The sequence below is a fragment of the Eleutherodactylus coqui genome, chromosome 3, assembly GCF_035609145.1.
Source record: "Eleutherodactylus coqui strain aEleCoq1 chromosome 3, aEleCoq1.hap1, whole genome shotgun sequence".
NCBI classification, from domain to species: Eukaryota; Metazoa; Chordata; class Amphibia; order Anura; family Eleutherodactylidae; genus Eleutherodactylus; species Eleutherodactylus coqui.
The window spans coordinates 316,725,636-316,747,585 of NC_089839.1; the positions used below are offsets into that span (position 1 = coordinate 316,725,636).

A 21,950-nucleotide genomic window follows, 5' to 3' on the forward strand; every position below is an offset into this window, starting at 1 on the left:
GGCGCACTATTTATATATCACATACCCCAGTCATACCGGGCGCACTATCCATATATCACATACCCCAGTCATACCGGGCACACTATCCGTATATCACATACCCCAGTCATACCGGGCACACTATCCGTATATCACATACCCCAGTCATACCGGGCGCACTATCCATATATCACATACCCCAGTCATACCGGGCGCACTATCTATATATCACATACCCCAGTCATACCGGGCGCACTATCCATATATCACATACCCCAGTCATACCGGGCGCACTATCCATATATCACATACCCCAGTCATACCGGGCGCACTATCCATATATCACATACCCCAGTCATACCGAGCGCACTATCCATATATCACATACCCCAGTCATACCAGGCGCACTATCCATATATCACATACCCCAGTCATACCGAGCGCACTATCCATATATCACATACCCCAGTCATACCAGGCGCACTATCCATATATCACATACCCCAGTCATACCGAGCGCACTATCCATATATCACATACCCCAGTCATACCAGGCGCACTATCCATATATCACATACCCCAGTCATACCGGCCGCGCTATCCATATATCACATACCCCAGTCATACCGGGCGCACTATCCATATATCACATACCCCAGTCATACCGGGCGCACTATCCATATATCACATACCCCAGTCATACCGAGCGCACTATCCATATATCACATACCCCAGTCATACCAGGCGCACTATCCATATATCACATACCCCAGTCATACCGAGCGCACTATCCATATATCACATACCCCAGTCATACCAGGCGCACTATCCATATATCACATACCCCAGTCATACCGGCCGCGCTATCCATATATCACATACCCCAGTCATACCGGGCGCACTATCCATATATCACATACCCCAGTCATACCGGGCGAACTATCCATATATCACATACCCCAGTCATACCGGGCGAACTATCCATATATCACATACCCCAGTCATACCGGGCGAACTATCCATATATCACATACCCCAGTCATACCGGGCGCACTATCCATATATCACATACCCCAGTCATACTGAGCGCACTATCCATATATCACATACCCCAGTCATACAGGGCGCACTATCCATATATCACATACCCCAGTCATACCGGCCGCGCTATCCATATATTACATACCCGAGTCATACCGGGCGCACTATCCATATATCACATACCCCAGTCATACCGGGCGCACTATCCATATATCACATACCCCAGTCATACCAGGCGCACTATCCATATATCACATACCCTAGTCATACCGAGCGCACTATCCATATATCACATACCCCAGTCATACCGGGCGCACTATCCATATATCACATACCCCAGTCATACCGAGCGCACTATCCGTATATCACATACCTCAGTCATACCGGGCGCACTATCCATATATCACATACCCCAGTCATACAGGGCGCACTATCCGTATATCACATACCCCAGTCATACCGGGTGCACTATGCGTATATCACATGCGCTGGTCATACCGGGCGCACTATTCATATATCAGATACCCCAGTCATACCGGGCACACTATCCGTATATCACATACCCCAGTCATACCGGGCGCACTATCCATATATCACATACCCCAGTCATACCGAGCACACTATCCATATATCACATACCCCAGTCATACCGGGTGCACTATCCATATATCACATACCCCGATTATACCAGGCGCACTATCCGTATATCACATACCCCGGTTATACCGGGCGCACTATCCATATATCACATACGGATAGTACGCCCGGTATAACTGGGGTATGTGATATATGGATAGTGCGCCCGGTATAACCGGGGTAAGTGATATACGGATAGTACGCCCGGTATAACTGGGGTATATCACTTACCCCGGTTGTACCGGGCGCACTATCCGTATATCACATACCCCAGTCATACAGGGCGCACTATCCGTATATCACATACCCCGGTTATATCGGGGGCACTATCCATATATCACATACCTCGGTTATACTGGGCGCACTATCCGTATATCACATACCCCGGTTATACCGGGCGCACTATCCATATATCACATAGCCCGGTTATACCGGGCGCACTATCCATATATCACATACCCCGGTTATACCGGGCGTACTATCCGTATATCACATACCCCGATTGTACGGGGCGCACTATCCGTATATCACATACCCCGGTTGTACGGGGCGCACTATCCGTATATCACATACCCCGGTCGTACCGGGCGCACTATATTATACGATGTGACAGGATGTGACTGAAGCCAATCAGTGCAGGAGCATCCGAGCCGCGAGGCCCATCGGTATCCGAGCCGAGAGGCCCATCAGACCTCATATTATGCCTGGCGACCAATAAGAAAGGCTACACCTGTAGCAACCAATCACATTGTTGCTTTCACGTTCTAATATGAACTAGAAGATCGAATTTGATTGGTTATGGCGGCCACATAAGAGATGGAATTGGTTGCCAGGGGCAATTGCCTGAAAGCATCAAACAAAGCTTTATTAGTTGTGACAAAGTGACAACCGCCAGCCGTAAACCCGTGGTTGTGTGAGGAGACCTGGAGTCGCCGCTCGCCGGCGGACATGACAGGTTCCTGTCGCCTCACACATGGCGGAGCGTCACCTCGGACAGATGTTTACACTTTGTCGGGGCCTAATCTCCAATCTGTTCTTCATTTCAGTAACTAATTCACTGGAAATACATCCCAGACCCCCATAAAGGTCCGCGCCGCCCCCCCAGGATGACAACCGCCCCCAAGGAGAATCCAGCGCCACACGGGGCGACAGATAAAATGGGGCAATAGAACTCCTTATTTGGACAGCGCCAACATCTTCACGCCATTCCGGCCTTACTGGCTTTATCGCGCCTGCTGGATATTATCTGTTGAGATAAACCGCTGAACTGAAAGTGCCGTGACTGATAGCGGCCGTGATGAAAGCGCCGGGAGCGGCAGCGGCCGTGATGAAAGCGCCAGGAGCGGCAGCCGCCGTGATGAAAGCGCCGGGAGCGGCAGCCGCCGTGATGAAACCACCGGGAGTGGCAGCGGCCGTGATGAAAGCGCCGGGAGCGGCAGCGGCCGTGATGAAAGCGCCGGGAGCGGCAGCGGCCGTGATGAAAACGCCGTGACTGATAGCGGCCATGATGGAAGCGCCGTGACTGATAGCGGCCGTGGTGAAAGCGCCGGCACCGGCAGCGGCCGTGATGAAAGCGCCAGGAGCGGCAGCGGCCGTGATGAAAGTGCCGGGAGCGGCAGCGGCCGTGATGAAAGCGCCAGGAGCGGCAGCGGCCGTGATGAAAGCGCCGGGAGCGGCAGCGGCCGTGATGAAAGCGCCGGGAGCGGCAGCGGCCGTGATGAAAGCGCCGGGAGCGGCAGCGGCCGTGATGAAAGCGCCGGGAGCGGCAGCGGCCGTGATGAAAGCGCCGGGAGCGGCAGCGGCCATGATGAAAGCGCCGGGAGTGGCAGCGGCCGTGATGAAAGCGCCGTGACTGATAGCGGCCATGATGAAAGCGCCGGGAGCGGCAGCGGCCGTGATGAAAGCGCCAGGAGCGGCAGCGGCCGTGATGAAAGCGCCAGGAGCCGCAGCGGCTGTGATGAAAGCGCCAGGAGCGGCAGCGGCCGTGATGAAAGAGCCGTGACCAGCAGCGGCCGTGATGAAAGCACAGGGACTGATAGCGGCCATGATGGAAGCGCCGTGACCGGATGAAGCCATGATGGAAGCGCCGTGACCCGAGGCAGCCATGATGAAAGCACCGTGACCCGAGGCAGCCATGATGAAAGCGCCGTGACCCGAGGCAGCCATGATGAAAGCGCCGTGACCCGAGGCAGCCATGATGAAAGCGCCGTGACCCGAGGCAGCCAAGACAGCGATACGTCTTCCATCGCCATAGAATGCTTTCATACGTGGTTCACAGTTTTGCGCACTGAAACGCCCGTCTTACAAGTGGATTTCGCTGCAGATTTGCGAAGAATGAAATAAGCATCATTTCCTTGTCAAAAGCAACAAGCGAAACATGCAGGTTTTAGCGCGGATTCCCTGCCGGCCGCGGGGGCGCCCGTACGACCATCACTGGAGCGGCAGAGAAGTTGGGCTTTATGGCCGATTAGGTGAAGGACAGGAGGCTGCAGAGCTGACGCTCGCGGGGTTACGTATAGGGAGCGGTATATGTTTAACAGGCTTCCCCTCCCCCTCTCCTTACAAGACACAGCTGCTCACCATCTCCTCTGCTCCAGCAACAAGCCTTTTGTGGCCCCCCTATTAGGTCCTAGACCACCCACCACCTATGGGGACCACCCAGGCATTCCCCGCAGCCCCCTCCTCCCTGCTCTTCCTGCTTACAGAAAGGAGCCTATAGGAAGCCGGATCCCTAATGTGCAGTTTGTTTTCTCTGTCTGTCCGCGGGTGCCGCCGCGTTCTGCAGCCTTCCTGCTTGTAAAAAAATCACATGCCGCCCAAAAACTGCGCCCCGTGCTAAAAGCCTGGGGGTCATGATGTATGTTGTAACTACGACTACTCCACCCATCAGGAGGAAATATCCAAGGAATTCAGGAAACGTCCTGCCAACACCTCCACCAAGAGGTTCTGCAGCAGCTGGAGGCGGTGCTGGGAGCCGTCCAGCGCAGTGAATGCGTCCTGTTTACTGAAGCTTCTCCTCCGGCAGACGGGAATATTAAACACTGCGCTCTGTGCTGCTGGGAACACTGGGGCTCCTGTGCGCCGAAACCACAAGAAACCACCGCCAGGAAACGCCGCGGCAAATCCCAAGCTCCACACCATAAAGAAACACAAGCAGCCGATCACCAATGACAAGACATTCGCCGTTACTATGGAAACCCAATACGAGAAAGAAGATCCCATATAGATCCCTCCAACAGGAGAATATCTGACTGTGGAACAGCCGGGTAACATCCAATGCCACTGCCGCCGGGGGACAACCAATGCCAACACCACCGGGGGACAACCAATGCCAACACCACCGGGGGACAACCAATGCCAACACCACCGGGGGACAACCAATGCCAATGCCACCGGGGGACAACCAGTGCCACCACCACCGGGGGACAACCAGTGCCACCACCACTGGGGGACAACCAGTGCCACCACCACCGGAGGACAACCAGGGCCACCGCCGCCGGGGGACAACCAGTGCCACCACCGCCGGGGGACGACCAGGGCCACCGCCGCCGGGGGACGACCAATGTGACCGCCACCGGGGGACAACCAATGCCACCGCCGCCAAGGGACAACCAGTGCCACCACCGCCGCGGGACAACCAATGTGACCGCCACTACGGCTCTTCAGTGTTGTCATCCAGAGCAGCAGATGGTCCCACGTGTGCGCTGACATTAGGGGTCTCGGGAAGCTGGGGGTAAAAGCCCTAAGACCACCGTGACACACAACGTTTGCTTTGGAATTTGCTAATTGTGTTTCATGTGCGGCTTTTCCGCGGTCGCGGTCTTGTGATCTGTGGCGGCGGCGCTGGCATTAGGGTCGCACTGAAAACTATATATTCAAACATCAACACGCAGATATTCAGGCGGTTCGGCGCGTCTCCGCAGCGGAGAAACTGCACAACAGAAGTGGATTGGTGGATTTGGCTGCGGTTTCGTGTTCTCCACTAATCTGCATTTCCGCAGTTTCCACAACATAAACGCGCTGCTGATTCGGAATTCGTTTTTCAAATTCCTTGCATATCAGCAGCGGAAAAATGCGTCTTCTTGTGGAGAACATTTGCGCTGTGGGACTTCCTGTGTGTGAAGGCGGCCGCAGAGCTGGGATGGCGGCCCTGCAGATCTCTGCGATAGGCGGCGGGACGCAGCTACATACATGACAGACAACAGACATCTATGGCGGCCGGACTCACCTTCCACCCACAGACGCTCAATGTCAGTCTCGATGGAGGCCACCCGCAGGCCCACGGCCAGTGCGCCAAACACCAGGAGGCCGATGAACAGCACCTTCCCACAATGTCTCTGGATGGAGCATCCCAAGGAGAAGAGCAGCAACTGGAACTGAGCGCGGAGCCACAGCGGCGCCTTCTGACCCACCGCCTTACCCTGGAGGAAGAAGAGAGACGGGTCACAACATGCAGCAAAGGGGACTACAAGTCTCAGCATTAGAATGTCACATGATCAGAGCCAGCTCAATGCAGCCTATGGACAAGCACCCCCTGCATGCAACAAGTGATGCCACGATGGATGTCAGGGGGGAGATTAGGAGCAGATGGCGCAGGCCGGGTGTCACGAGTGACCTCTAATTCCTTGCAGGTTGTTGGAGTTTTATAGATGCGGCTTTCAAGGTCATAAAAGACCCTTCTGATGAGGACTTATTAAAGTGCCCGTCTGCCCTGGCATGGGCTGGCAGGTGACAAGATGACAGGGCCCGCTGACCCCACATGTTTCTTGTCCCAGCGCCAGTCCCCTGTGGAAGCAACCAGGGCAGGCTGGCATCCTGCGGCAGGAAAGGGGGGCTTCTGCTGACACAGGTGGTCCTGCTTATGGGAAGGCCACAACGTTCCCCCCACCTGACCAATGTCAGCTGGTGGGACCAAGGAGAAGAGCAACCGGTCCAAAACCAATGTGACCCTACAAGGTGACAGCGCTGCCCCTTATTAATGCTGCCGATGCCACAAACCTTTCCATGTCACACGGAGACGTCAGAAGACCCCGGCGCCACCAATAAGCAGCTGTGACTGATCCAGCCCCCCTTCAAGACCCTTGACTGTCAGCACTGCGGGTCACGCTGCTGGAGACGTGGGGGGATTTGGGATATTATGACTCCAAGGCCCCAGAGGGTCCGAGCGTTCCTGGGAATCTGAACCCCTTAGCTGCCGGGCTATAGGGACTATGGCACAACAACAATGAACTTTCCATTGGACATGTGCAGGAATGTGCAGACCCCCGGCCCACCCACAGCCTGGAGAAAACAAACCGAGAATCTGTCCAACATGCAAACACAGAAGTGCGGAGCCGCCGAGCAATCAGTGACTGCGGGCATCCCAGTGTGATAACAGCAACTGCACCAGTGCGGGGGATCTGAGTGCAAGCTCTGCGGGTCAGCATCCCAACCTCAGCCATCTCTATGCACGGGGGATCTAAGTGCAAGCTCTGCGGGTCAGCATCCCAACCATAGCTATCTATAAGGGGGGGGGATCAAAGTGCAAGCTCTGCGGGTCAGCATCCCAACCTCAGCCATCTCTATGCACGGGGGATCTAAGTGCAAGCTCTGCGGGTCAGCATCCCAACCTCAGCCATCTCTATGCACGGGGGATCTAAGTGCAAGCTCTGCGGGTCAGCATCCCAACCATAGCTATCTATAAGGGGGGGGATCAAAGTGCAAGCTCTGCGGGTCAGCATCCCAACCATAGCCATCTCTGAGCACGGGGGATCAAAGTGCAAGCTCTGCGGGTCAGCATCCCAACCATAGCCATCTCTGAGCACGGGGGATCAAAGTGCAAGCTCTGCGGGTCAGCATCCCAACCTCAGCCATCTCTGAGCACGGGGGATCAAAGTGCAAGCTCTGCGGGTCAGCATCCCAACCATAGCTATCTATAAGGGGGGGGATCAAAGTGCAAGCTCTGCGGGTCAGTATCCCAACCATAGCCATCTCTGAGCACGGGGGATCAAAGTGCAAGCTCTGCGGGTCAGCATCCCAACCTCAGCCATCTCTGAGCACGGGGGATCTAAGTGCAAGCTCTGCGGGTCAGCATCCCAACCTCAGCCATCTCTGAGCACGGGGGATCAAAGTGCAAGCTCTGCGGGTCAGCATCCCAACCATAGCCATCTCTGAGCACGGGGGATCTAAGTGCAAGCTCTGCGGGTCAGCATCCCAACCATAGCTATCTATAAGGGGGGGGGGGGGGGGGGAATCTAAGTGCAAGCTCTGCGGGTCAGCATCCCAACCTCAGCCATCTCTGAGCACAAGGGATCTAAGTGCAAGCTCTGCGGGTCAGCATCCCAACCTCAGCCATCTCTGAGCACGGGGGATCAAAGTGCGAGCTCTGCGGGTCAGCATCCCAACCATAGCTATCTATAAGGAGGGGGGAATCTAAGTGCAAGCTCTGCGGGTCAGCATCCCAACCTCAGCCATCTCTATGCATAGGGGATCTAAGTGCAAGCTCTGCGGGTCAGCTATCTCTGGGGGTCTCCTGTACCCCACAGGCTGACACCGATAGTGACACTTGATCGCTCTGACAACTTACCTTCGCTATCTGCTTAAGTGCAAAGGCCGCGTGACAGTAGCTCGGCCGCCGCAGCAGATCGGAGCCGGCAGCCGGGTAGGAGATCTTGTAGCCCGGGGGAGAATCTGTGAAGCCCCTCTGCCCCGTCGTGGGGGGAGCAGAGGCCATTGGTCTCCTGTAGCAAGTGGAGAGATCGGCGGCGATCGGCAGATGTGATCACGGACTCAGAAGACAAATGAACAGAAAATAATCCATGCAGAAGTGAGCGGCATCTGTCAGGGGGATGAGGGGGCTTCCATCTAGGTGGGCAGCTCCTTAGATCCAGAGGTCTCCTTCATGCTTCCTGGAGCCAAGACAATGGGCAGGAGGACAGCAGGGCTCTGTGTGCGGCTGCAGGGCTCTGTGTGCGGCTGGCCGGCAGGGCTCTGTGTGCTGCTGCAGGGCTCTGTGTGCGGCTGCAGGGCTCTGTGTGCTGCTGCAGGGCTCTGTGTGCTGCTGGCCGGCAGGGCTCTGTGTGCTGCTGGCCGGCAGGGCTCTGTGTGCTGGCCGGCAGGGCTCTGTGTGCTGCTGCAGGGCTCTGTGTGCTGCTGGCCGGCAGGGCTCTGTGTGCTGCTGGCCGGCAGGGCTCTGTGTGCTGCTGCAGGGCTCTGTGTGCGGCTGCCGGCTCTCAGCATCTGGGCTGCAGCCTCCTCTCTGCTGCCTGTATAGAGCGGCCGGGCAGGCGAGGGGGCGCAGGACGGCTGCAGCTTCTCATTGGCCGCGCTGGAGGCAAATTACTCTCTAAACAACTCCTATTATTAGCTGCTAAGCAACAGCTCCCCGAGGTGAGGAGGGAGCGGAGACCACCCAGGCTGCGGGAGGGGGATGCAGCGGAGAAGCCGCACAACTCTTACAGGAATTCGGCTCCGCAGACCTCCAAATGCTACAAATCTCTTCCCACCCGGCTGTGCAACCAGACCGCAGCCAGACAGCTGCAACCTGGCCGTCGGGGGGCCGCCGCGATATATGGGGACACCCTTACCTCAGGGGGGGACAAGGCACCTCGATATACGGGGACACCCTGACTGCAGGGGGACACAGGGGCACCTCAATATCCGGGGACACCCTGACTACAGGGGGACACAGGGGCACCTCGATATACGGGACACCCTGACTGCAGGGGGACACAGGGGCACCTCAATATACGGGGACACCCTGACTACAGGGGGACACAGGGGTACCTCGATATACGGGGACACCCTGACTACAGGGGGACACAGGGGCACCTCAATATACGGGGACACCCTGACTGCAGGGGGACACAGGGGCACCTCGATATGCGGGGACACCCTGACTGCAGGGGGACACAGGGGCACCTCGATGTACGGGGACACCCTGATTACAGGGAGACACAGGGGCCCCTCAATATACGGGGACACCCTGACTACAGGGGGACACAGGGGCACCTCGATATACGGGGACACCCTGATTACAGGGAGACACAGGGGCCCCTCAATATACGGGGACACCCTGACTACAGGGGGACACAGGGGCACCTCGATGTACGGGGACACCCTGACTGCAGGGGGACACAGGGGCACCTCGATATACGGGGACACCCTGACTGCAGGGGGACACAGGGGCACCTCGATGTACGGGACACCCTGACTGCAGGGGGACACAGGGGCACATCAATATACAGGGACACCCTGACTACAGGGGGACACAGGGGCACCTCAATATACGGGGACACCCTGACTGCAGGGGGACACAGGGGCACCTCGATGTACAGGACACCCTGACTACAGGGGGACACAGGGGCACCTCAATATACGGGGACACCCTGACTGCAGGGGGACACAGGGGCACCTCGATATACGGGGACACCCTGACTGCAGGGGGACACAGGGGCACCTCGATGTACGGGACACCCTGACTGCAGGGGGACACAGGGGCACCTCGATATACGGGGACACCCTGACTGCAGGGGGACACAGGGGCACCTCGATATACGGGGACACCCTGACTGCAGGGGGACACAGGGGCACCTCGATATACGGGGACACCCTGACTACAGGGAGACAAAGGGGCACCTCAATATACGGGGACACCCTGATTACAGGGGGACACAGGGGCACCTCAATATACGGGGACACCCTGACTACAGGGGGACACAGGGGCACCTCAATATACGGGGACACCCTGATTACAGGGGGACACAGGGGCACCTCGATATACGGGGACACCCTGACTGCAGGGGGACACAGAGGCACCTCGATATACGGGGACACCCTGATTACAGGGGGACACAGGGGCACCTCAATATACGGGGACACCCTGACTACAGGGGGACACAGGGGTACCTCGATATACGGGGACACCCTGACTACAGGGGGACACAGGGGCACCTCAATATACGGGGACACCCTGACTGCAGGGGGACACAGGGGCACCTCGATATACGGGGACACCCTGACTGCAGGGGGACACAGGGGCACCTCGATGTACGGGGACACCCTGATTACAGGGAGACACAGGGGCCCCTCAATATACGGGGACACCCTGACTACAGGGGGACACAGGGGCACCTCGATATACGGGGACACCCTGATTACAGGGAGACACAGGGGCCCCTCAATATACGGGGACACCCTGACTACAGGGGGACACAGGGGCACCTCGATGTACGGGGACACCCTGACTGCAGGGGGACACAGGGGCACCTCGATATACGGGGACACCCTGACTGCAGGGGGACACAGGGGCACCTCGATGTACGGGACACCCTGACTGCAGGGGGACACAGGGGCACATCAATATACAGGGACACCCTGACTACAGGGGGACACAGGGGCACCTCAATATACGGGGACACCCTGACTGCAGGGGGACACAGGGGCACCTCGATGTACAGGACACCCTGACTACAGGGGGACACAGGGGCACCTCAATATACGGGGACACCCTGACTGCAGGGGGACACAGGGGCACCTCGATATACGGGGACACCCTGACTGCAGGGGGACACAGGGGCACCTCGATGTACGGGACACCCTGACTGCAGGGGGACACAGGGGCACCTCGATGTACGGGACACCCTGACTGCAGGGGGACACAGGGGCACCTCGATATACGGGGACACCCTGACTACAGGGGGACACAGGGGCACCTCAATATACGGGGACACCCTGATTACAGGGGGACACAGGGGCACCTCGATATACGGGGACACCCTGATTGCAGGGGGACACAGAGGCACCTCGATATACGGGGACACCCTGATTACAGGGGGACACAGGGGCACCTCAATATACGGGGACACCCTGACTACAGGGAGACAAAGGGGCACCTCAATATACGGGGACACCCTGATTACAGGGGGACACGGGCACCTCGATATACGGGGACACCCTGATTACAGGGGGACACAGGGGCACCTCAATATACGGGGACACCCTGACTACAGGGAGACAAAGGGGCACCTCAATATACGGGGACACCCTGATTACAGGGGGACACAGGGGCACCTCGATATACGGGGACACCCTGACTGCAGGGGGACACAGGGGCACCTCGATATACGGGGACACCCTGACTACAGGGGGACACAGGGGCACCTCAATATATGGGGACACTCAGACTGCAGGGGGACACAGGGGCACCTCGATATAAGGGGACACCCTGACTGCAGGGGGACACAGGGGCACCTCTATGTACGGAGACACCCTGACTGCAGGGGGACACAGGGGCACCTCGATATACGGGGACACCCTGACTACAGGGGGACACAGGGGCACCTCAATATACGGGGACACCCTGACTACAGGGAGACAAAGGGGCACCTCAATATACGGGGACACCCTGACTGCAGGTGGACACAGGGGCACCTCGATATACGGGGACACCCTGATTACAGGGGGACACAGGGGCACCTCAATATACGGGGACACCCTGACTACAGGGAGACAAAGGGGCACCTCAATATACGGGGACACCCTGATTACAGGGGGACACAGGGGCACCTCGATATACGGGGACACCCTGACTGCAGGGGGACACAGGGGCACCTCGATATACGGGGACACCCTGATTACAGGGGGACACAGGGGCACCTCGATATACGGGGACACCCTGACTGCAGGGGGACACAGGGGCACCTCGATATACGGGGACACCCTGACTGCAGGGGGACACAGGGGCACCTCAATATATGGGGACACTCAGACTGCAGGGGGACACAGGGGCACCTCGATATAAGGGGACACCCTGACTGCAGGGGGACACAGGGGCACCTCTATGTACGGGGACACCCTGACTGCAGGGGGACACAGGGGCACCTTGATATACGGGGACACCCTGACTACAGGGGGACACAGGGGCACCTCAATATACGGGGACACTCAGACTGCAGGGGGACACAGGGGCACCTCGATATAAGGGGACACCCTGACTGCAGGGGGACACAGGGGCACCTCGATGTACGGGGACACCCTGACTGCAGGGGGACACAGGGGCACCTCAATATACGGGGACACTCAGACTGCAGGGGGACACAGGGGCACCTCAATATACGGGGACACCCTGATTACAGGGGGACACAGGGGCACCTCAATATACGGGGACACCCTGACTACAGGGAGACAAAGGGGCACCTCAATATACGGGGACACCCTGATTGCAGGGTGACACAGGGGCACCTCGATATACGGGGACACCCTGACTATAGGGGGACACAGGGGCACCTCAATATACGGGGACACTCAGACTGCAGGGGGACACAGGGGCACCTCAATATATTAGGACACCCTAATTTAAGGGGGACACAGGGGCACCTCAATATACGGGGACACCCTGATTACAGGGGGACACAGGGGCACCTCGATATACGGGGACACCCTGACTACAGGGGGACACAGGGGCACCTCAATATATAGGGATGTCCAAAACTACAGGTTTACACTTTTTTTGTGTGTCCCTCCAGCCCCCCCTCCCCACTGCTTTATGACCTATTTTTCCAATAGATGTCTTTATTTTTACTTTCACGTATGTGTATATATATATACACATGTAGGCACTTATATCTGCGCCTATCTCACATTCCCCAGTGGGCTGTACGGGGCTTTTCATGCTGCCTCTATAGATATTGTTACATCCTATCTTATAGCACATATGTTGTATAAACGTGTTATTCTGGATCCACAGATTTATAGTCACTCTCAGATGAACCCTTTTTGTCATCTATATGTTGTTACTTTTCTGTGTTCTTATTACACGTTTATTGATACATTCTTGTTATTATTTCCTTATGTGTACGCAGCAGTCAGTGACCGAGCTGGTTCTCTATGTTGTTAAATAGAAAAGAAGTGCTTTCACTATCGCAGTATTATTGTATCTTGACGCCACCAGGAAGAGTGACAGCTGGGTGACGCCCCCTGTACCTGATTGGTTGTAGAGAAGGCTCCCATGCAGGTCCTGCCAGGCCACTTACATTCTCATATTCTGGCTCCCGTTGCGGCTCCCAGCCCTGAATCAAGGTTCTTGCTGCTGGCATCACTCTGCCAGGCTCCCCAGATGTGTATTTCCGGAACCGGCCCCTCTTGCATGCTCCTCGGCTTCCCTGCTGCTTGTTCTTTCCCTGCCGGCTGTGCCGTCCCGTCACACCTTCGCTCCTTGGATGTGCCGCACCGTTTGCGGTGCGCCTCCTCATGCGACGCAGCACAGCAAGCAGGCGGTCGGCACATCTGTGCGCTCCTCTCCTAGCATTGTAGCAGCTACTGAAGCACAATGGGAGAAGGCAGCAGAGAGACCCAGCGGTTCGACCTGTCACCACTGCTGAGCGCCACTGGTCCGCGCACACACCTCTCTGAGGGGGAGGACATGATGAGCGGCGGTGGGGTGCCTGAAGTAGTGGCGGAAAAGCCACCGGCCAGACCTGACGGTCCATGTCAGCGCTGGTGACCGGCGCTGGGGATAGCCGCTGCAGCCACCGCCCGCAGACTACCGCAGGAGGGGGACAGCAGGGAGCCCATACAGCGCAGGGCGACAGTCAGTGCCGCAGGGAGGCCACACAGGCGCGGGACAGTTACCGACAGCCGCCGGTGGTTGACTAAAAAGCATCCTACGACCTTCCAGGACCGTACATTCTTGCGCCTATCGGGAGCTGGGGGTGTGAGAGCGGCATTCCTGCTGTCAAACCCTGAGCTGCCGGTGGCGTCAAGATACAATGATACCCACTACGACAGCTTGGACCTTCAGGCCGAATGCCCATAGATGGATTATCGCTGCGGAAATCATGGTCAGACCCCTGCCACAATTTCTGCAGCAATGTCCGTCCATAGGCATGCTGTGTAAAATGACAGTCCCATGCCTATGAGCAGAGGTCAGTGGCGATTTTCTCCGTGGTTTTGCGCTCTGCAATTCCCCATTTCTGCAGGGTTTTGTGCTTGATTTTCCCACATTTCTCCTGAGTCTTGCGCTCCGCCATCCCCAATAGTTCTCTACGGTTTTGTGCTCCGCATTCCCCCATTTCTCTGGGGGTTTTGCGCTCCGTCGCCCCCCCCCCCCCCCAATTCTGCAGGGTTTTGCGCTCCGCCGTCCCCCATTTCCGCAGGGTTTTGCGCTCCGCCATCCCCCATTTCCGTAGGGTTTTGCGCTCCGCCGTCCCCCATTTCCACAGGGTTTTGCGCTCCGCCGTCCCCCATTTCCGCAGGGTTTTGCGCTCCGCCGCCCCCCATTTCCGCAGGGTTTTGTGCTCCGCCGCCCCCCATTTCCGCAGGGGTTTGCGCTCCGCCGTCCCCAATTTCTGTAGGGTTTTGCGCTCCGCCGTCCCCCATTTCTGCCGGGTTTTGCGCTCCGCCACCCCCCATGTCCGCAGGGTTTTGTGCTCCGCCGTCTCCCATTTCCGCAGGGGTTTGCGCTCCGCCGTCCCCCATTTCCGCAGGGTTTTGTGCTCCGCAGTTCCCCATTTCCGTAGGGTTTTGCGCTCCGCCGTCCCCCATTTCTGCAGGGTTTTGCGCTCCGCCGTCCCCCATTTCCGCAGGGTTTTGTGCTCCGCAGTTCCCCATTTCCGTAGGGTTTTGCGCTCCGCTGTCCCCAATAGTTCTCTACGGTTTTGTGCTCCGCATTCCCCCATTTCTCTGGGAGTTTTGCGCTCCGCCGTCCCCCATTTCCGCAGGGTTTTGTGCTCCGCCGTCCACCATTTCCGCAGGGTTTTGTGCTCTGCCGCCTCCCATTTCCGCAGGGTTTTGTGCTCCGCCGCCCCCCATTTCCGCAGGGTTTTGTGCTCCGCCGTCTCCCATTTCCGCAGGGGTTTGCGCTCCGCTGTCCCCCATTACTGCCGGGTTTTGCGCTCCGCCGTCCCCCATTTCCGCAGGGTTTTGCGCTCCGCCGCCCCCCATTTCCGCAGGGTTTTGTGCTCCGCCGTCTCCCATTTCCGCAGGGGTTTGCGCTCCGCCGTCCCCCATTTCTGTAGGGTTTTGCGCTCCGCCGCCCCCCATTTCCGCAGGGTTTTGTGCTCCGCCGTCTCCCATTTCCGCAGGGGTTTGCGCTCCGCCGTCCCCCATTTCCGAAGGGTTTTGCGCTCCGCCGTCCCCCATTTCTGCAGGGTTTTGCGCTCCGCCGTCCCCCATTTCCGCAGGGTTTTGTGCTCCGCAGTTCCCCATTTCCGTAGGGTTTTGCGCTCCGCTGTCCCCCATTTCCGTAGGGTTTTGCGCTCTGCCGTCCCCCATTTCCGCAGGGTTTTGCGCTCCGCTGTCCCCCATTTCCGCAGGGCTTTGCGCTCCGCCGCCCCCCATTTCCGCAGGGCTTTGCGCTCCGCCGCCCCCCATTTCCGTAGGGCTTTGCGCTCCGCCGTCCCCCATTTCCGTAGGGCTTTGCGCTCCGCCGTCCCCCATTTCCGTAGGGTTTTGCGCTCCGCCATTCCCCATTTCCGCAGGGCTTTGCGCTCCGCCGCCCCCCATTTCCGTAGGGCTTTGCGCTCAGCTCCCCCCCATTTCCGCAGGGTTTTGCGCTCCGCCGCCCCCCATTTCCGCAGGGTTTTGCGCTCCGCCATCCCCCATTTCCGTAGGGTTTTGCAATCCGCCGCCCCCCATTTCCGTAGGGTTTTGCGCTCCGCCGTCCCGCATTTCCGCAGGGTTTTGCGCTCCGCCATCCTCCATTTCCGTAGGGTTTTGCGCTCCGCCGGCCCCCATTTCTGTAGGGTTTTGCACTCCGCCGCCCCCCATTTCCGTAGGGTTTTGCGCTCCGCCATCCTCCATTTCCGTAGGGTTTTGCGCTCCGCCATCCTCCATTTCCGTAGGGTTTTGCGCTCTGCCGCCCCCCATTTCTGTAGGGTTTTGCGCTCCGCCAACCCCCATTTCCGCAGGGTTTTGCGCTCCACCGCCCCCCTTTTCCGTAGGGCTTTGCTCTCCGCCGTCCCCCTTTTCCGTAGGGTTTTGCGCTCCGCCATCCCCCATTTCCGCAGGGCTTTGCGCTCCGCCGTCCCCCATTTCCGTAGGGCTTTGCGCTCCGCCGTCCCCCATTTCCGCAGGGTTTTGCGCTCCGTTGCCCACCATTTCCGTAGGGCTTTGCGCTCCGCCGTCCCCCATTTCCGTAGGGTTTTGCGCTCCGCCGGCCCCCATTTCTGTAGGGTTTTGCACTCCGCCGCCCCCCATTTCCGTAGGGTTTTGCGCTCCGCCATCCTCCATTTCCGTAGGGTTTTGCGCTCCGCCATCTTCCATTTCCGTAGGGTTTTGCGCTCTGCCGCCCCCCATTTCTGTAGGGTTTTGCGCTCCGCCAACCCCCATTTCCGCAGGGTTTTGCGCTCCACCGCCCCCCTTTTCCGTAGGGCTTTGCTCTCCGCCGTCCCCCTTTTCCGTAGGGTTTTGCGCTCCGCCATCCCCCATTTCCGCAGGGCTTTGCGCTCCGCCGTCCCCCATTTCCGTAGGGCTTTGCGCTCCGCCGTCCCCCATTTCCGCAGGGTTTTGCGCTCCGTTGCCCACCATTTCCGTAGGGCTTTGCGCTCCGCCGTCCCACATTTCCGTAGGGTTTTGCGCTCTGCCATCCCCCATTTCCGTAGGGTTTTGCGCTCCGCCGTCCCCCATTTCCGTAGGGTTTTGCGCTCCGCCGTCCCCCATTTCCGCAGGGTTTTGCGCTCCGCCGCCCCCCATTTCCGTAGGGTTTTGAGCTCCGCCGCCCCCCATTTCCGTAGGGTTTTGCGCTCCGCAGTCCCCCATTTAAGTAGGGTTTTGCGCTCCGCCGTCCCGCATTTCCGCAGGGTTTTGCGCTCCGCCGCCCCCCATTTCCGCAGGGTTTTGCGCTCCGCCATCCCCCATTTCTGTAGGGTTTTGCTCTCCGCCGCCCCCCATTTCCGTAGGGCTTTGCGCTCCGCCATCCCCCATTTCCGCAGGGCTTTGCGCTCCGCCGCCCCCCATTTCCGTAGGGCTTTGCGCTCCGCCGTCCCCCATTTCCGCAGGGCTTTGCGCTCCGCCGCCCCCCATTTCCGCAGGGTTTTGCGCTCCGCCGCCCTACATTTCCGTAGGGCTTTGCGCTCCGCCGTCCCACATTTCCGTAGGGTTTTGCGCTCCGCCATCCCCCATTTCCGTAGGGTTTTGCGCTCCGCCGTCCCCCATTTCCACAGGGTTTTGCACTCCGCCACCCCCCATTTCCGTAGGGCTTTGCGCTCCGCCGTCCCCCATTTCCGTAGGGCTTTGCACTCCGCCGTCCCCCATTTCCGTAGGGTTTTGCGCTCCGTTGCCCACCATTTCCGTAGGGCTTTGCGCTCCACCGTCCCACATTTCCATAGGGTTTTGCGCTCTGCCATCCCCCATTTCCGTAGGGTTTTGCGCTCTGCCGTCCCCCATTTCCGTAGGGTTTTGCGCTCCGCCGTCCCCCATTTCCGCAGGGTTTTGCGCTCCGCCGCCCCATTTCCGTAGGGCTTTGCGCTCTGCTGTCCCCATTTCCGTAGGGTTTTGCGCTCCGCCATCCTCCATTTCCGTAGGGTTTTGCGCTCCGCCATCCCCCATTTCCGTAGGGTTTTGCGCTCCGCCGCCCTCCATTTCCGTAGGGTTTTGCGCTCCGCCAACCCCCATTTCCGCAGGGTTTTGCGCTCCGCCGCCCCCCTTTTCCGTAGGGCTTTGCACTCCACCGTCCCCCATTTCCGTAGGGCTTCGCGCTCCGCCGCCCCCCGTTTCCGTAGGGCTTCGCACTCCACCGTCCCCCATTTCCGTAGGGTTTCGCGCTCCGCCGTCCCCCATTTCCGCAGGGTTTTGCGCTCCGCCGTCCCCCATTTCCGTAGGGCTTTGCGCTCCGCCGTCCCCCATTTCCGTAGGATTTTGCGCTCCGCCGTCCCCCATTTCCGTAGGGTTTTGCGCTCCGCCGTCCTCCATTTCCGCAGGGCTTTGCGCTCCGCCGTCCCCCATTTCCGCAGGGCTTTGCGCTCCGCCATCCCCCATTTCCGTAGGGCTTTGCGCTCCGCCGCCCCCTATTTCCGTAGGGCTTTGCGCTCCGCCGCCCCCCATTTCCCTAGGGTTTTGCGCTCCGCTGTCCCCCATTTCCGCAGGGCTTTGCGCTCCGCCATCCCCCATTTCCGAAGGGCTTTGCGCTCCGCCGCCCCCCTTTTTTGTAGGGCTTTGCGCTCCGCCGTCCCCCATTTCCGTGGGGTTTTGCGCTCCGCAGTCCCCCATTTAAGTAGGGTTTTGCGCTCCGCCGTCCCGCATTTCCGCAGGGTTTTGCTCTCCGCCGCCCCCCATTTCCGTAGGGTTTTGCGCTCCGCCATCCCCCATTTCCGCAGGGTTTTGCGCTCCGCCGCCCCCCATTTCCGCAGGGTTTTGCGCTCTGCCATCCCCCATTTCCGTAGGGTTTTGCGCTCCGCCATCCCCCATTTCCGCAGGGTTTTGCGCTCCGCCGTCCCCCATTTCCGTAGGGCTTTGCGCTCCGCCGTCCCCCATTTCCGTAGGGTTTTGCGCTCCGCCGTCCCCCATTTCCGTAGGGTTTTGCGCTCCGCCACCCCCCATTTCCGTAGGGCTTTGCGCTCCGCCGTCCCCCATTTCCGTAGGGTTTTGCGCTCCGCCGTCCCCCATTTCCGCAGGGTTTTGCGCTCCGCCATCCCCCATTTCCGCAGGGCTTTGCGCTCCGCCGCCCCCCATTTCCGTAGGGCTTTGCGCTCCGCCGTCCCCCATTTCCGTAGGGTTTTGAGCTCCGCCATCCCCCATTTCCGCAGGGTTTTGCGCTCCGCCGCCCTCCATTTCCGCAGGGTTTTGCGCTCCGCCGTCCCACATTTCCGTAGGGTTTTGCGCTCCGCCATCCCCCATTTCCGTAGGGTTTTGCGCTCCGCCATCCCCCATTTCCGCAGGGCTTTGCGCTCCGCCGCCCCCAATTTCCGTAGGGCTTTGCGCTCCGCCGTCCCACATTTCCGTAGGGTTTTGCGCTCCGCCATCCCCCATTTCCGTAGGGTTTTGCGCTCCGCCGTCCCCCATTTCCGCATGGTTTTGCGCTCCGCCGCCCCCCATTTCCGTAGGGCTTTACGCTCCGCCGTCCCCCATTTCCGTAGGGCTTTGCGCTCCGCCGTCCCCCATTTCCGTAGGGTTTTGCGCTCCGCCATCCCCCATTTCCGCAGGGTTTTGCGCTCCGACGCCCCCCATTTCCGTAGGGCTTTGCGCTCCGCCGTCCCCCATTTCCGTAGGGTTTTGCGCTCCGCCGTCCCCCATTTCCGTAGGGTTTTGCGCTCCGCCATTCCCCATTTCCGCAGGGCTTTGCGCTCCGCCGTCCCCCATTTCCGTAGGGTTTTGCGCTCCGCCGCCCCCCCATTTTCGCAGGGTTTTGCGCTCCGCCGCCCCCCATTTCCGCAGGGTTTTGCGCTCCGCCATCCCCCATTTCCGTAGGGTTTTGCGCTCCGCCGCCCCCCATTTCCGTAGGGCTTTGCGCTCTGCTGTCCCCATTTCCGTAGGGTTTTGCGCTCCGCCATCCTCCATTTCCGTAGGGTTTTGCGCTCCGCCATCCCCCATTTCCGTAGGGTTTTGCGCTCCGCCGCCCTCCATTTCCGTAGGGTTTTGCGCTCCGCCAACCCCCATTTCCGCAGGGTTTTGCGCTCCGCCGCCCCCCTTTTCCGTAGGGCTTTGCACTCCACCATCCCCCATTTCCGTAGGGCTTCGCGCTCCGCCGCCCCCCTTTTCCGTAGGGCTTCGCACTCCACCGTCCCCCATTTCCGTAGGGTTTCGCGCTCCGCCGTCCCCCATTTCCGCAGGATTTTGCGCTCCGCCGTCCCCCATTTCTGTAGGGTTTTGCGCTCCGCCATCCCCCATTTCCGTAGGGTTTTGCGCTCCGCCGTCCCCCATTTCCGTAGGGCTTTGCGCTCCGCCGTCCCCCATTTCCGTAGGATTTTGCGCTCCGCCGTCCCCCATTTCCGTAGGGCTTTGCGCTCCGCCGTCCCCCATTTCCGTAGGGTTTTGCGCTCCGCCATCCCCCATTTCCACAGGGTTTTGCGCTCCGCCGCCCTCCATTTCCGTAGGGCTTTGCGCTCCGCCGTCCCACATTTCCGTAGGGTTTTGCGCTCCGCCATCCCCCATTTCCGTAGGGTTTTGCGCTCCGCCGTCCCCCATTTCCGCAGGGTTTTGCGCTCCGCCGCCCCCCATTTCCGTAGGGCTTTGCGCTCCGCCATTCCCCAGTTCCGAGGGGCCTTGCGCTCCGCCGTCCCCCATTTCCGTAAGGCTTTGCGCTCTGCCTTCCCCCATTTCCGTAGGGTTTTGCGCTCCGCCATCCCCCATTTCCGCAGGGTTTTGCGCTCCGCCGCCCCCCATTTCCGTAGGGCTTTGCGCTCCGCCGTCCCCCATTTCCGTAGGGTTTTGCGCTCCGCCGTCCCCCATTTCCGTAGGGTTTTGCGCTCCGCCATTCCCCATTTCCGCAGGGCTTTGTGCTCCGCAGTTCCCCATTTCCGTAGGGTTTTGCGCTCCGCTGTCCCCAATAGTTCTCTACGGTTTTGTGCTCCGCATTCCCCCATTTTTCTGGGGGTTTTGCGCTCCGTCGCCCCCCCCCCCCCCCCATTTCTGCAGGGTTTTGCGCTCCGCCGTCCCCCATTTCCGCAGGGTTTTGCGCTCCGCCATCCCCCATTTCCGTAGGGCTTTGCGCTCCGCCGCCCCCTATTTCCGTAGGGCTTTGCGCTCCGCCGCCCCCCATTTCCGTAGTGTTTTGCGCTCCGCCGTCCCCCATTTCCGCAGGGCTTTGCGCTCCGCCATCCCCCATTTCCGAAGGGCTTTGCGCTCCGCCGCCCCCATTTCCGTAGGGCTTTGCGCTCCGCCGTCCCCCATTTACGTAGGGTTTTGCGCTCCGCCGCCCCCCATTTCCGTAGGGATTTGCGCTCCGCCGCCCCCCCTTTCCGTAGGGCTTTGCGCTCCACCGTCCCCCATTTCCGTAGGGCTTTGCGCTCCGCCGTCCCCCATTTCCGTAGGGCTTTGCACTCCGCCGTCCCCCATTTCCGTAGGGCTTTGCACTCCGCCGTCCCCCATTTCCGCAGGGTTTTGCGCTCCGCCATCCCCTATTTCCGCAGGGCTTTGCGCTCCGCCGCCCCCCATTTCTGTAGGGCTTTGCGCTCCGCCGTCCCCCATTTCCGTAGGGTTTTGCGCTCCGCCATCCCCCATTTCCGCAGGGTTTTGCGCTCCGCCGCCCTCCATTTCCATAGGGCTTTGCGCTCCGCCGTCCCACATTTCCGTAGGGTTTTGCGCTCCGCCATCCCCCATTTCCGTAGGGTTTTGCGCTCCGCCGTCCCCCATTTCCGCAGGGTTTTGCGCTCCGCTGCCCC

General features: G+C 59.4%; 1 protein-coding gene across 1 annotated transcript in view; it reads right to left on the reverse strand.

The window, feature by feature from the left end:
• PTCH2 (patched 2) overlaps positions 1–8,839 on the reverse strand; it is a 30,480-nt gene extending 21,641 nt beyond the window's left edge. Inside the window, exons 1-2 of the mRNA XM_066598014.1 lie at positions 8,222–8,839; positions 5,885–6,077 (exon numbers count right to left, since the gene is read on the reverse strand). Of these exons, the coding sequence (XP_066454111.1) occupies positions 5,885–6,077; positions 8,222–8,368 (340 nt within the window). The 5' untranslated portion in view covers positions 8,369–8,839. The remainder of the gene's footprint in view (positions 1–5,884; positions 6,078–8,221) is intronic.
• Positions 8,840–21,950: the final 13,111 nt, after the last annotated feature.